Source organism: Oryctolagus cuniculus, chromosome 19 (assembly GCF_051225735.1).
Source record: "Oryctolagus cuniculus isolate XC-2025 breed Fujian yellow rabbit chromosome 19, ASM5122573v1, whole genome shotgun sequence".
NCBI lineage: Eukaryota > Metazoa > Chordata > Mammalia > Lagomorpha > Leporidae > Oryctolagus > Oryctolagus cuniculus.
The window spans coordinates 70,498,168-70,512,952 of NC_142885.1; the positions used below are offsets into that span (position 1 = coordinate 70,498,168).

Here is a 14,785-nt window from a genome sequence, read left to right on the forward strand (position 1 = left end):
CGGGGGGTCGCCCTGGGGGCCACGCCGTCCCCGATTGCTGAGGACAGCACTCAGAGGCCGCAGATGTACTGGGGGGTGGGGGCGCGTGTTTCCTGACGCCGAATTCATTATTGGGGGATTCCTCTTCACAGTCCCGCCACACCTCCCACGGGGAGGCGCCGGCCAGAAGTGCCCGACAGCCCGGGCGCCCGGGTCCCCGCGCCCGTCCGCGCCCGCCCACTGCCGCGCAGCCCCTCCCTGCTGGGTCCCGCAGCCTCGCCCAGGCGCGGGCTCCGCGGCCGCCGCCGAGTCCGCGCTCCGTGCGGAGCCCCCAGCCAGCCGCCGGCCCCGGCCCCGCGCCCGGCCCGCACGTGAGGAGGGGGCGTGGGGGAAGGGGCCGCCGGAGGGGCGGAGCCAAGGAGCCGGGCGCGCGGCCGGCGCGGGCTGACGGAGGTCAGCGGCCGCCGCGGCGGGACCCAGGCGTCCGGGAGGCGGTGCCCGGTGCCGCGCCCGCCGCCGCCCCCGCCCCCGGCCGCCCCCCGCCCGTGACGCGCTCCCCGCCCCCTTCGCGCCGAGCCCGAGCCCGAGCCCGAGCCCGAGCCCGAGCCCGAGCGGGGCGCAGGGCGGCGGGCGGCGGAGGCGGCGGGCGGCGGAGGATGCGGCCGCAGCCGCGGGGCCGCCGCCGCCGCTGAGCCGCGGATCCGCCGAGCGCAGCCGCGCCGCTGCGGCCCCGCCGCGCCATGGGGAAGGAGCAGGAGCTGGTGCAAGCGGTGAAGGCGGAGGACGTGGGCACCGCGCAGCGGCTGCTGCAGAGGCCGCGGCCCGGCAAGGCCAGTGAGTGCGGGGGGCGCGCCGCGGGCGTCCGTCCCCGGCGCCGAGACCCCCACCCCTGCCGGCGCCGGGCGGGGCGGGGCGGGGAGGCCGCGGGGTCCCCGGGGGCGGGGCGGGGCCGGCGGCGCCGGGACCCTCGGCCCGCGCCCCCCACCGGCCCCGGCTCTGGCGGAGGCGCGACCCGAGCCCTCGGTGCCACCCTGAGCCCCCGCGGCGCCCACCCCGCCGGCGCGGGCGTTCGCATCCCCCCCTCCCTCCGGCTGCGGGGCTAATGGCCCAGGTCTCCGCTGTCGGGGCCTTTCCAGGGCGAGGCGGATGCCCCCCCACACCTGGGAGAGCGGGGAGGGGGAGCCCTTGCGGCAGGGGTGAGGGGGCTGCGCCGGCTCCCGTGTTTAAAAACATGCTGTGCAGGGATGGGGGGGGCAGGACCGTGCTGGGGGTGTGGCTGCCCAGGCATGGCCGGAGGGGGGCCATTTACTGCTGGGGCAGCAGAGGCCCAAGGTCGCCCGGCTCAGGGCCTGCTGGGCTCCAGGGAAGGGGAGCTGGGCGGGGGGGAGCGGGGCTGGGGCCTCACGCGTCCACCCTGGTTCTGCCTGGCTCCCTTGGCGGCACAGGAGGCCTGGAGGGAGTGGGGGCCCTGCTGGCCACCCGTGGCTCGCGCTGTGGGGGCCCCAGGGAGGGGCTGGGAGCGCTGCGCACCCTGATCCCGGCACTCATCCCTGCTCAGCCCTAGGCCTCCCTGGGGGCGCCAGGAGATGGATGGATGGGCGTGTGGCCCAGCCGTGTGCAGCTGCACGTATGAGCGTGTCAGTGTGTCAGGGCACCTGTGCGGGCACCGGCCGGGCTCTGCAGGGCGGCACGTGGGTCTGGGCGCCTCACAGGCTGCAGTAGCGCAGGGAGGCCCTGCCACCCTCTCTGGGGGGGTGCTGAGAACTGGGACTGCCCCCTGGGTGGGGGATCCCCTGGGCTGTGCTGCCTGCCGGCTCCAGTGTGGTCAGACGGGGGCACCAGTGCCTCACAGGCACGCGCAGGCTGGCCCTGCCTTTCGAGTCCCAAGGGCCTGGAGGGGCTGCCCCCTGGGGCTGGACACCCGGGGAGGGGGGTCCAGGTGGGGGCAGCCTGAGCCTGAGAGCAGGTGGGGAACTGAGAGGGGGGGTTTGCACCTGGCGCTTGTGTGACCTTGGGCAAAGAGCTCCCCACCCGGAGCTCTGGGCCTCCGAGTTCTGGTCTGCAGGGTGGGGTGCGTGTGTCCCTGTGTCTGAGGGTGCACAAGAAGGGCCAGGCACTTAGCAAATGCCGACCAGGACGGTTCCTGTCCGTCCACCAGAGAGCCCAGGGCCTCGTGCTGGAGGGTTCCTCCTCCCGCCTGTCCTGGCCAGCAGGGGGAGGCGGGCGGGCGTTGTGTCCCCTCTGCCTGGGTGTCTGACTTGGCCTGGCCTCTGGGGCAGGAGAAAACACCTGCCGTGGCCCCACGACGGCACTCTGACTCACAGGGGCGGGCGCAGTAAATCAGACGGAGAAATCCCTCCAGGAATTAGCTCGGTTGTCATGGCGACGCTGGCCTGCTTTGGAGTAAGATGCGTTTCGATTCAGCGAAGTGCAGCTGGAGTTGAGGCCAGGGGTGGAGGATGTCCAGAGGGGTCCCCTCCTGTCCTCGGCCCCTTCCCTCGGCGCCCCGGGCACTCGGCAGCTGTCCTGCGAGAGGCGGCTGGGAGGGGCTGGCCGCGGATGCCCCGGAGGGAGCACGGGGGCCAGCTGGAGACCCCTCTGGCCTGGACTTTGTGCCTGACCTCAGAGACGGGCAGGGCCTCAGGAAAGCAGTTGGGGCTGGGGAGACCAGGAATGAGGTGTAGGCCTGCTGATGTGCAGCCCCAGCGTCCCCGCCCCTGGCGAGGGGGAGGAGCTCCTGGCCCTGCCAGAGCCCACCTCCCTGGAACCCAGTGACCCCCACAGAGCCCTGCGTCAGCGTCGGCGGGGCGGGCCGAGAGATGACCTTGGTGAGGCACCCCTCCTCCAGGGGGTGGTCCCCTTCCTGGTGGAGACCCCCCTGCCCCACTGGGATCTGGGTCACTTTCTTGGGCACTGGTCTGCAGCCCGTCTCCAGCGTGCACCTGGCCCCACGGTGGCTGGGAGGGAGGCATGGGGGAGACTTGGGGAGGAAGCTGCAGGTTCCTGGGAGCAGAGCATGCTGGGAAGGCCCTGGAGCAGGGATGTGATGGGCACCCCGTCTGCAGCCCGGGCAAGGAACTGGAGAGGTCTGGGGGCAGCGTTTGCAGGTCTTCGCGCAGAATGCAGGTGCAGGGTCCCTCACCCATGAACCGTTTCGGGGCAAGAGGCCCTTTGGAGCCACCGCACAGGTCGCACCCCTGCAGAACAGCCCGGCAGTGGACGGAGTGCGGGGAATGAGGGTGTCAGTTCCGGCTCCAGCTTGCTAAGTGCTAGCACACAGCAGGCACCGTTCTAGGCGCCCAGGACACGGCGGCGAGCAAAGCCAGGCACAGCCGTGTTCTCCATAGGGATGAAGGTGGACAGTAAGCAAAGGAGAGAGAGAGACACCGGACACAGCTCGGAAGGGAGTAGCTGCTTTCGAGGGGAAGTCTGAGCAGGGTCCATCTGGATCCAGACAGATGTGAGGGAGCGAGTCGTGGGGACAGTCAGGGGGAGAGGAGCCCCCCACGTGTGCGAAGGCCCCCAGCAGGTGTGGCCTGCGCAGCCAGAGCTGGGGCGCAGAGTCAGGGCGAGGGGGTCAGAGGGAGTGTGAGGCCCGTGTCCTGCAGAACCACCGTCCAGCCTCAGCCTCTGCCCCCATGGCATGGGCCTGGCTGGTGGGTGTGGAGCACAGGGCTGGAGTGAGGTGAGGCGGTGGCCTGGCCCAGGGCTGGCTGTGGGGCGGTGAGGATGGTCAGGACCCCGAGTGTGCCGTGAGAGCCCCTGGAAGGAAGAGCGCCCAGAGTTTACCAGCACACGGGGTGTGATGTGAACAAGTGGCGTTGCCACCAACCCTGGTGGACACCAGCACCAGCAGAGTCCGTGTGTGCAGGGGGTGGGGCCCGGAGGCTGATGAGGACGCCCTGGCCGAGGCGGGGTCGGGGCTCCCGTGTGGCCGGCATCAGCGACTGGCGCTTGCCGAGCCTGACACGTGCTGGGCTGCACGCGGCCTCGGGCTAGGAAGTGCCCTGGTGGCCTTTCTCAGCTCAGGCAGGGGGCCAAGGCCAAGGCCATGGGGCTATGGCATGGCAGGGTGAGGCCTGGCATTCAGGTCTGCGGGGGTCCTGAGGGGGCCTCACCCCGTGTCCAGTGGCTGGCACTGGGGCCAGAGCAGCTGGGGCTCTGGGCCATCAGGGGAGGCCTGCTCTGGCCTCGGAGCCCCTGCCCCTACCCCTGTCCTGGGCCTGGACAAAGGGGTTTCTGTCCTGCCAGACCGCCCCTCACAGAGGAGTGGCTGACCCACAAAGGGGTTATGTAACTGCAGCCTGGACAGGCAGGGGTTGGCCCGACTCCGCGTGGACTCGAGCCCACTGGGAGGGCATTGGTGGGCCGCCCTCTGGCCAGCGGTCGGTGGAAGCCAGGATGGGGGTGGCCCTGAGTGGAGGGCCCTGGGGTCTGAGCCTGCGTCTTGAGTGTGGCCCTTGTGGACAGGTGGCCACTCCAGTGGGGTGACCCAGAGGCCCGGGCTCACTTGCCTGCCTCCCTGCCTGCACTGCCGGGGTGGGGCTGGCCCATCCTGGCCCAGGCTGCGCCACGGAGATGCGGCGCTTCCATAGAAATACCCCGTTTCCGGGTGTTCCGGCCCCGCCGGCCACCCCCGGTGCCATCTGGGTCCCTCTGAGAGACAGCTTGTGCTGGCGCTCTCCCTCCCACCTCGGCAGGTTCTCAGCCGTCGCCGGGGGGGGGGGGGGCGGTGCGAGCGCACGTGTGTGCTGTGTGAGTGCCCAGCCTTGTCTCCGTCTCTGGATTCTCTCGGTGTGGAGGAGGCCAGGCCTGCACAGCTGCTGGCTGGAGCCGCGTGGATGGGCGGACGGATGCTGGCAGAGTGAAAACCTAGCCGTGGGCCCCCTGCGAGGTGGCAGTGCCCTCTGCCGCTCAGGTTCCTGGGGGGCTGGTGGAGCCCCCCCTTACCCTATCTCCTTCCCACCCCAGAGCTGCTCGGCTCCACCAAGAAAATCAACGTCAACTTCCAGGACCCAGATGGGTGAGTTCTCAGCCAGGTGGCGCCGGCCTGCACTGGGCGGGAGCCCTAGGGAAGGCCAGGTGCCTGGGTCCCCTCCGAGCCCCGTCCTCCGTGCCCCCCCAGCTTCTCTGCCTTGCACCACGCGGCCCTGAATGGCAACACAGAACTGATTACCCTGCTGCTGGAGGCTCAGGCTGCCGTGGACATCAAGGACAACAAAGGCAAGACTGGCCTGGGACGCTGTGGCGGGGGGAGGGGCCCCGGAGGCCTGCGTGGCCCTTGCACGGAGACCAAGGTCCCCATCGAGGCTGAGGCAGGTCCTGATGGGACTGGCGTGCTGGTCAGGGCTGGGCCAGCTCCCATGGCCCCGCCTGCCCCCAGGCATGCGGCCCCTGCACTACGCGGCCTGGCAGGGCCGGAAGGAGCCCATGAAGCTGGTGCTGAAGGCGGGCTCAGCGGTGAACGTGCCGTCCGACGAGGGCCACATCCCACTGCACCTGGCGGCTCAGCACGGTCACTACGACGTGGTGAGACACGCTGGGGCTCAGGGCGGGCGGGGCTGCGGGCTGCGGGCTGCGGGCTGCGGGCTGCGGATGCCCCGCCCTGACCGGGCGCTGGGACCCCCAGTCTGAGATGCTGCTGCAGCACCAGTCCAACCCGTGCATGGTGGACAACTCGGGGAAGACGCCCCTGGACCTGGCTTGTGAGTTCGGCCGTGTTGGGGTGAGTCTCCCCGGGAAGCTGGCAGGGTCCTGCCTGCCTCCTCCTTGCCCGGGGGAGGAGGTGGGGCACCCCCAGCCGGGCCCCCCTACCCTGACCCCTCCTTCAAGGTGGTCCAGCTGCTCCTGAGCAGCAACATGTGTGCGGCCCTGCTGGAGCCCCGGCCGGGCGATGCCACCGACCCGAACGGCACCAGCCCGCTGCACCTGGCAGCCAAGAACGGCCACATCGACATCATCAGGTACAGCCGGCGGGGGGCCAACCTCGGGGCCCCTGCTCCTGGCGGGGGGAGACGGCAGGTGCACGGTCAGGCCTCCCGTGTGGCCTCCGGTCGAGCTGCGGGTGCTGGCAGTGGTCACCCCCTTAACTTCCCCAAGACTCAGTTTCCCTGCCCATAAAGCAGGGATCCCAGCTTTAGGCCTACACGGGGAGTGGACAAGAGAAGGACCAGGAAGGGTCAGCAGAGGGACGGACTCTTGGATAGGGCCTTGGTCAGTGTCGGTACCGTTGTAGTGAGAGCTCAGGGCAGGGCCAGCAACCTGGCACCGAGGCCTCTCCCGCCTCCCCCCAGACTCCTGCTCCAAGCAGGCATCGACATCAACCGGCAGACCAAGTCCGGCACGGCCCTGCACGAGGCCGCCCTCTGCGGGAAGACTGAGGTGGTGCGGCTGCTGCTGGATGTGAGTGGGGGCCGGGGGAGCTGGGGCCGGGCAGGGGGGCAAAAGGGCCCCTGACAGGCAGGGTCCTGTCCACCGTGCAGAGTGGGATCAATGCCCACGTGAGGAACACCTACAGCCAGACGGCCCTGGACATCGTCCACCAGTTCACCACGTCCCAGGCCAGCAAGGAGATCAAACAGCTGCTGAGAGGTGGGCCCGGCAGGCTGGGAGCTGGGTGTGGCGGCAGGGCCTGGGCTGGGCAGCTTGCAGGACTGGGGGCCCACCTCCTGTATTCTCCCCCGCACCCCAGAGGCTTCGGCCGCCTTGCAGGTCCGGGCCACCAAGGATTACTGCAACAATTATGACCTGACCAGCCTCAACGTGAAGGCAGGCGACATCATCACGGTGAGAGCACAAGGACAGGCTGGCACGGTCGGCCCAGAGCACGCGCCTGCCGCAGCCAGGGCAGGACTCCCTGAGCGCCCCTCTGTCCCCGACCAGGTCCTGGAGCAGCACGCGGACGGCCGGTGGAAGGGCTGTATCCATGACAACCGGACGGGCCACGACCGGGTGGGTTACTTCCCGTCCTCGCTGGGCGAGGCCATTGTCAAGCGAGCAGGCAAGTCCTGGTCAGCCCTGGGAGCAGAGCAGCAGGTGTGTCGGAGCGGGGGGCAGTGCTGGGGGGCCGGGGGCCGGCCCCTGCCAGGCCCTCATCAGTGTCCTCACACCTGTTCCCCGTTCACTCCCCAAACACAGCACATGTCCCGTGTCCCCACTCTGAGTGGCAGGTAGGGACGCCAGGGACCCCGGCAGAGGTCATCATTCCCATTCTCCAGAAGCCCACCTGGGGTTGAGGGGGCAGGGGGTGGGGAGCAGAGACAGTGGAGAGGCCTGCTCGATGGGGCAGAGAGCCAGGGCCAGGGAGGCCAGTGTGGCCTGAGCAGGCGGGGCCAGGCCGTGAAGCCCCGGGGGGTGTGGGGGTCTTTGTGCTGCTCATGGGGATGTGGGGGCGAGGGTGGGAGCCAGGGCAGTGTGCCGGCCTCTGGTTGTGTGGGTCCTCAGCACTCATGTGGGCCCTGACCCACCCCAGCAGGGAGGGTCGCACCCTGGGGCCACTAGCAGGAAGTCTGATCCTGGGCCCCTTGGCCACTCTCCTGCCCTTAAGTTTCCGGGGCAGGGCAGGGTCTCCTGAGGGTGTCTGCACTCCCCGGAGACAGCCAGCGGAGGGGGATGCGGTGGTGTGGCCCCCGGATGTGTGCCTGGCCCCTGCCTGGGCCGGGACTCAGGGTGCCTGTGCTCGGTCTGCAGGGTCCCGGGCAAGCGGCGAACCGAGCCCACCGCAGGGAGGCTCCTCGTCAGGGCCGTCTGCGCCCCCCGAGGAGATCTGGGTGCTGCGGAAGCCCCTCTCAGGTAGGCGGGGGCCCCGGGAGGCGGGCGGCGGCGCTTCTACAAGGCGTGAGTCTCCTGTGCTGGCAGGCGGGGACCGCAGCGGCAGTCTGAGCGGCATGGCTGGGAGCCGGAGCGCCGGGGGCCACGCCCTGCACGCGGGCTCTGAAGGGGTCAAGGTGGGTAGGGTGGGGGCCCGGGCGGGGGGAGGGTCCTGGAGCGCGCGTGAGCCTGGTCTCTGGGTTCCAGCTCCTGGCCACGGTGCTTTCCCAGAAGCCAGTGTCGGAGTCCAGCCCGGGAGACAGCCCCGCCAAGCCTCCAGAGAGCTCTGCAGGTGACAGCCGGGATGCAGCCGCCCTGGCCGCCCCGGGATGGGGCGGGACAACCCCTGAGCAGCCCTAACCACACCCTCGCCCCCGCCCCGCCCCCGCCCCCAGGTGCAGCCCGGCCCCAGCCTCCAGTGGCTCTTGCAGGGCAGGCGTATGGGGAGCAGCCACCCAAGAAGCTGGAGCCAGCGTCGGAAGGCAAGGTACAGGGCCCCGGGCCAGCTCCAGGGGGCTCGGGAGGGGTGGGGCTGAGGGCTGACGAGCACCCGGGGGCCGCCTGGGCCTTGACAGGCCAGACCCCGTCCTTGTGTCTGTCTGTGCGTGTGTGTGTGCACATGCTCGTGTGTAACGGTGTTGTCCACTGTGCAGGCCGTGCGTGAGGCAGCGTGGGCACAGGTGTGGAGGTGCGGTTAGTGAGTGGGGTGCCTGTGTGTGGAGAGGCGTGGCAGAGCCGGGCAGGCGTGCGTGCGTGTGTGTGTGTGCGTGCATGTGCACCTGCGAGCCGGGAGGCAGGAGCTGCTGGCTGAGTCCTGCATGGGGAGGGGCATAGAGCCCGCCTCCCCCAGCCCAAGGCCCCTCTCCCCAGAGACCCATCCTGTGAGGCCACACGGAGCTGGTGGGGGTGTCCACGGAATGGAGGGGAGGTCGGGGAGGCCGTGGCACGGACGGAGCTGGACCCCCCCGCTGGAGCTCACGGAAGAGGCCAGAGGCAGAGGACGCTCGAGGAGGCGGCACCCGGGACGGCGTCCGAGGAGCGTCCTGCTGCAGATGGACCGGTGCACGAGGGATAAGCAGGCGCTGTGGTGGCTGGGTGCAGGCCCGGTGACGGGGGCCGCAGCAGGTGCCTGTGTCTTGCAGAGCGCCGAGGCGGTCGGCCAGTGGCTCGCCACGTTCCAGCTGCAGCTCTATGCCCCCAACTTCACCAGCGCCGGCTACGACCTGCCCACCATCAGCCGCATGACCCCTGAGGTGGGCCCCCCACACTGGCGTCCTGTCCCACACGCTGCTCCGGCCTCCTCCTAACGCACCTCTCCTCTGCTCAGGACCTCACGGCCATCGGCGTCACCAAGCCAGGCCACCGGAAGAAGATCACAGCCGAGATCAGTGGCCTGAGCGTGCCCGACTGGCTGCCGGAGCACAAACCCGTAAGGTCCCCCGCATCCCAGTGGCCGGGCCAGGACGGGCAGACAAGACGGCTGGGAGAGGGCGAGGGCGGGGTGACGCTGTCTGGGGGTTGTCAAGGCAAGTGCCCCCCTCCCCGCCCGCATGCTCCCACAGAGACCCCCGGCACCTGCATGTGTGGCCCAGCCCACGACGCACGCACCAGCCAGCAGAGGGACTGCGGCAGTGCCAGGTGCCTGCGCACAGGCAGGCACCTGCCGGCCACACGCCCGGCGTACGTGCACTCAGTAGGCTTCGGGTGCTCGGTAGCAGCTGTGCGCGGGGCACACGCGCCGGCCTCCGTCCGGGGGCCCCTCACTTCTGGCCACGCCGGCGCAGACCACAGCCTCTGCTGTCACTGCTCAGGGGGTGCCCTGCGGTGGGACAGGCTCTGGGTGCGGCGGACGCAGCCCACCGACGCTGGCTGTGGGCCACACGCTGGGCTCCGGGCTCCCCTCTGCAGACCAGAGAGGTGCCAGGGGCCACCCAGGCCCTGGTGTGTTGGCAGGTGGCCTGCACTTGCCCCCCTCCCCCTCCCCTGCCCTGTCACTTAGTCAGCAGCTCAGCAGCTCTCCCGGGAGCATGCCCAGCCCCGTGGCCTCACCTAGCCGGACACAGTGTGCAGAGTGTTGGAGCGGCTGGCGTTTGGCTGCGAGTGTGGACGCCCGGATGCTGTCCAGGGAGTGACCGGGTGGTTCTTGGTGGAGACACGTGTGCACAGAGTGGCAGTGGGAGAGCGGAGAGCATGAGTGTGGCGCGGGAGGGGTGTCGTGCCCGTGGCAGTGTGCAGGTTGTGTCTACCTGTTCCCTACGTGGTGCCATGTGTCTGTCTGCGGTGTGTGGGGTGCGCCTCTGAGGGCCGTGGCCAGGCGAGGAGGCGCCTTCTCCTGCACCCCCACCCCCGTGCGTGTGCGTGTGTGCGTGCGCGCGCGTGCACGCCAGGACCCAGGGGCCCTGCTGGGAAGCCGCCCTTGGGCTCCTGCTGAGGCTGCGGCCACACTGTCTCCGCCAGCGACACTTGGGCCTGTCTGTCTGTCCTGTCTGTCTGTGCCCGCTGACCCAGCGCCCCCTTCAACAGCCCCGGCCTGGGGGGCAGGGTGTGGGCGGCCGACGTGGGCCGCGGGCTGCCCCTCCGTGTCCCCGCTCCGCAGGCTAACCTGGCCGTGTGGCTGTCCATGATCGGCCTGGCCCAGTACTACAAGGTGCTGGTGGACAACGGCTACGAGAGCATCGACTTCATCACGGACATCACCTGGGAAGACCTGCAGGAGATCGGCATCACCAAGCTGGGTGAGGCCCGGCCGCTGGCCCCCCCAGGCCCGTCCCCCTCCCGCCCACCTGACTGCCCCCGTCCACATGACCTGCTCCCCCTCCCATCAACCTGACCCGCCCCCATCTCCCACCCACCTGACTGCCCCCACCTCCCGTCCACCTGATCCGCCCCCCTCCCATCAACCTGACCCGCCCCCCCGCCCACCTGACCCACCCTCCCTTCCATCAACCTGACCCGCCCCCCCGTCCACCTGACCCGCCTCCCTCCCGCCCACCTGACCACCCGCATCTCCCGCCCACCTGACCTGCCCCCACCTCCCATCAACCTGACCTGCCCCCCCGTCCACCTGACTGCCCCCCCTCCCGCCCACCTGACCCGCCCCTCCCGCCCACCTGACCCACCCCCACCTCCCATCAACCTGACCCTCTCCCCCCCATCAACCTGACCTGCCCCCCCGCCCACCTGACCCGCCCCCACTTTCTGCCCACCTGACTGCCCCCACCTCCCGCCCATCTGACTGCCCCTACCTCCCGCCCACCTGACCTGCTCCCCCCACCCATCAACCTGACCCGTCCCCACCTCCCGCCCACCTGACCCACCCCACCTCCCGCCCACCTGACCCGCCCCCATCTCCCGCCCACCTGACCCGCCCCCCCTCCACCTGACTGCCCCCACCTCCCGCCCATCTGACTGCCCCCACCTCCCGCCCACCTGACCCACCCCCACCTCCCGCCCACCTGACCCACCCCCACCTCCCATCAACCTGACCCGCCCCCACCTCCCGCCCACCTGACCCGCCCCCCCTCCCCCGTCCACCTGACTGCCCCCACCTCCCGCCCACCTGACCTGTCCCCTGGGCCCCTCAGGACACCAGAAGAAGCTGATGCTGGCCGTGAGGAGACTCGCAGAGCTGCAGAAGGCCGAATCGGCCAAGTACGAAGGGGGGCCCTTGCGCCGGAAGGCGCCGCCATCGCTCGAAGCCGTGGCCATTGAGTCGCCGCCGCCCGAGCCCGCCCCGGCGGACTGCCGCTCCCCCAAGATGAGCACTTTCCAGGACAGCGAGCTCAGCGGGGAGCTGCAGGCGGCCATGACGGGCCCGGCCGAGGCAGGGGCCACTGCCTCCGAGAAGCCTTCCAACCACCTGCCGCCCACCCCCAGGGCTGCCGCGCGGCCGGAGCCTGGCCTGGGTGGACGGGCCCGGCACATGAGCAGCTCTCAGGAGCTGCTGGGCGACGGGCCCCCGGGGCCTGGCAGCCCCATGTCACGCAGCCAGGAGTACCTGCTGGACGAGGGCTCGGCCCCCAGCACCCCGCCCAAGGAAGCCCGGCCGGGACGCCATGGCCACAGCGTCAAGAGGGCCAGCGTGCCCCCGGTGCCGGGCAAGCCACGGCAGGCGCTCCCGCCGGGCACCAGCCCCTTCACGCCCCCTCAGACACCTACCAAAGCCCGGCCGGGCTCCCCCCAGGCCCTCGGGGGGCCTCACGGTCCAGCCCCAGCCACAGCCAAGGTGAAGCCCACCCCACAGCTGCTGCCACCCACGGAGCGCCCCATGTCACCCCGCTCGCTGCCCCAGTCACCCACACACCGTGGCTTTGCCTACGTGCTGCCCCAGCCTGTGGACGGCGAGGCAGGGCCGGCCGCTCCTGGGCCCACACCCCCACCCGTGCTGGCAGCGGTCCCCACGCTGTGCCTGCCCCCCGAGGCCGACGCAGAGCCGGAGCGCCCCAAGAAGCGTGCCCACAGTCTGAATCGCTACGCGGCCTCCGACAGCGAGCCGGAGCGGGATGAGCTGCTGGTGCCAGCCGCAGCGGGGCCCTACGCCACGGTGCAGCGGCGCGTGGGCCGCAGCCACTCAGTGAGGGCGCCTGCCGGCACCGACAAGAACGTCAACCGCAGCCAGTCTTTCGCCGTGCGGCCCCGCAAGAAGGGGCCCCCACCCCCACCTCCCAAGCGCTCCAGCTCAGCCATGGCCAGCGCCAACCTGGCGGACGAGCAGGCGCCAGAGGCCGAGACTGAGGACGGTGGGCTGGGGGTCCGGGCGCAGCGCCGGCGGGCCAGCGACTTGGCTGGCAGTGTGGACACGGGCAGTGCAGGCAGCGTGAAGAGCATCGCAGCCATGCTTGAGCTGTCGTCCATCGGGGGTGGGGGCCGGGCTGCCCGCAGGCCTCCCGAGGGCCACCCCACACCCCGCCCTGCCAGTCCGGAGCCGGGCCGGGTGGCTACGGTGTTGGCCTCGGTGAAGCACAAAGAGGCCATCGGGCCTGACGGTGAGGTGGTGAACCGGCGCCGCACACTCAGCGGGCCTGTCACCGGGCTCCTGGCCGCCGCCCGCCGGGGGCCGGGGGAGCCCACCGACCAAGGCCACCCTGTGGAGGATGCAGCTGCCCGGCAGCGGGCTCACGGCCCGGCCAAGGCTGAGGCCAGTGCCGAGGGCCCCCCTCTGACCAGAGTGGAGGCCAGCGCCACGCTCAAGAGGCGCATCCGGGCCAAGCAGAGCCAGTTCATTCTGACGGAGTCCGACACGGTCAAGCGCCGGCCCAAGGTCAAGGAGCGGGAGGCCGGGCCTGAGCCGCCCCCACCGCCGCTGTCCGTGTACCAGGACGGCATGGGCACCGTGCGGCGCCGCCCGGCCTCGGAGCAAGCTGGGGCCCCGGAGCTGCCCCCGCCGCCCCCGCCCGCCGAGCCACCGCCCGCAGACCTGGTGCACCTGCCCCCTCTGCCCCCTCCCGACAGCGATGCCCGGAAGCTGGCCAAGCCACCCGTGTCTCCCAAGCCCGTCCTGGCCCAGCCTGTGCCCAAGATCCAGGGCTCACCCACACCGTCCTCTAAGAAGGTGCCGCTCCCAGGCCCTGGCAGCCCAGGTAGGTGCATGGGGCCTGCCTGCCTCCCCTGTGGTCTTGGAGTTGAGGAAGAGCAGGTGGGGTGGGAGCGCCCCCAGGCTCCCCCTTCATCCTCACCCGCTTCCCCTGTGCGGGCCGGGCTGGGTGCAAGGTGCACGGGGCTCCTCCCCTTGCCCGCTGGAGGCCCCTACCCCGGCAGAATTCCTCAGGCCCCGGGGGATGTGCCAAGGCCACCAGGCCGTCCAGCCTCCCAGGGGTCCCTTAGGCTGCCGCAGACACCTGGCGGGGGCAGGAACTGGCTCGGGAAGCCGCGGTTCGAGGTCTGCGCGTGACGCGCGCCTCCTCGCGGCCGCGGGTGTGTCCCGCGCCGGTCTCAGCGTGATCCTCCCCGCAGAGGTGAAGCGCGCCCACGGCACGCCGCCGCCGGTGTCGCCGAAGCCGCCGCCGCCGCCCACGGCGCCCAAGCCGGCCAAGGCCGCGCCAGGGCTGCCGTCGGGCAGCGCCAGTCCGTCGCCCGCGCCCTCGCCGGCGCGCCAGCCGCCGGGCGCCCTCGCCAAGCCGCCCAGCACGCCGCCCTCGCTGAGCGCCGGCCCCGCCAGGCCCCCGTCGCCCGGCGCGCCCGCGCTGCACGTGCCCGCCAAGCCCCCGCGCGCCGCCGCCGCCGCCGCCGCGATGCCCGCCGCGCCGGACGGCGCCGCCCCGGGGGAGAGCGCCCGGCAGAAGCTGGAGGAGACGAGCGCGTGCCTGGCCGCCGCGCTGCAGGCGGTGGAGGAGAAGATCCGGCAGGAGGACGGGCAGGGCCCGCGGTGAGTGCGGGCGGTGGGCGGTGGGCGGTGGGCGGGACGGGCGGGGCCCCGGTGGGCTGTGGGCGGTGGGCGGTGGGTCGTGCTGGGCAGGGCCCCCGGTGAGTGCGGGCGGGCGGTGGGCGGTGGGCGGCGCCGGGCGGGATGGGCAGGGCCCCGGTGAGTGCGGGCGGTGGGCGCCGGGCAGGGCCCCCCTCTGACCCGGGCCCGCCCCCAGCCCCTCGGCCGCCGCGGAGAAGAGCACCGGCAGCATCCTGGACGACATTGGGAGCATGTTCGACGACCTGGCCGACCAGCTGGACGCCATGCTGGAGTGACCCGGCCGTCCACGTCGGGCCGCCCGCCCGCGCCGCCCGGCCCGGCCCCGCACACTGACCTTTACCTCAGGACGGGCTCCCCCGGGCCGGGCGGCCGGGCTGCTCAGCCCGCGCACAAGCACAACGCCGGCCCGGCCCGGGGGCGTCAGCAGGGGGCCCGCCCGCCGGGGGCTCCAAGGGCTCTGGGGGACCCTGCTGCCCCTGGGTGCCCGTCCGCTTGCTGCTCCCTGTGCAATAAGTGCGGGACGCCGGCCCCTCCCCACTGAGGCAGAGCACAGGCCTGGGCCCAGCACAGAGCTGCCCGCTGGGGACCCTCTGC

The 14,785-nt window shown here is 71.7% G+C and overlaps 1 protein-coding gene across 2 annotated transcripts; it reads left to right on the top strand.

Moving 5' to 3' along the window:
- Window positions 1-281: 281 nt before the first annotated feature.
- Window positions 282-14,630, top strand: CASKIN1 (CASK interacting protein 1). Of its 2 annotated transcripts, XM_070064119.2 has the most exons (20): window positions 282-813; window positions 4,951-5,002; window positions 5,105-5,202; window positions 5,363-5,508; window positions 5,609-5,704; window positions 5,812-5,942; window positions 6,273-6,381; window positions 6,462-6,570; window positions 6,671-6,765; window positions 6,862-6,979; window positions 7,669-7,770; window positions 7,837-7,925; window positions 7,996-8,080; window positions 8,184-8,275; window positions 8,931-9,041; window positions 9,116-9,217; window positions 10,385-10,523; window positions 11,373-13,367; window positions 13,741-14,152; window positions 14,367-14,630. In XM_070064119.2, the coding sequence occupies exons 1-20, from the start codon at window positions 720-722 to the stop codon at window positions 14,464-14,466; spliced, it is 4,275 nt and encodes a 1,424-aa protein (XP_069920220.2). In that variant the 5' UTR covers window positions 282-719; the 3' UTR covers window positions 14,467-14,630. The 2 variants fall into 2 exon arrangements, with proteins under 2 accessions (XP_069920220.2, XP_089177973.1); XM_089321847.1 differs by lacking the exons at window positions 8,931-9,041; window positions 9,116-9,217.
- The last annotated feature ends 155 nt before the right edge of the window (window positions 14,631-14,785 follow it).

Coding starts and splice junctions, on each gene's coding strand:
- CASKIN1 (XM_070064119.2), top strand. CDS start 720: ATGGGGAAGGAGCAGGAGCTGGTGCAAGCGGTGAAGGCGGAGGACGTG. Junction 6,766..6,861: donor AGGCAGGCGACATCATCACG/GTGAGAGCACAA, acceptor GTCCCCGACCAG/GTCCTGGAGCAGCACGCGGA. Junction 13,368..13,740: donor CCCAGGCCCTGGCAGCCCAG/GTAGGTGCATGG, acceptor TCCTCCCCGCAG/AGGTGAAGCGCGCCCACGGC.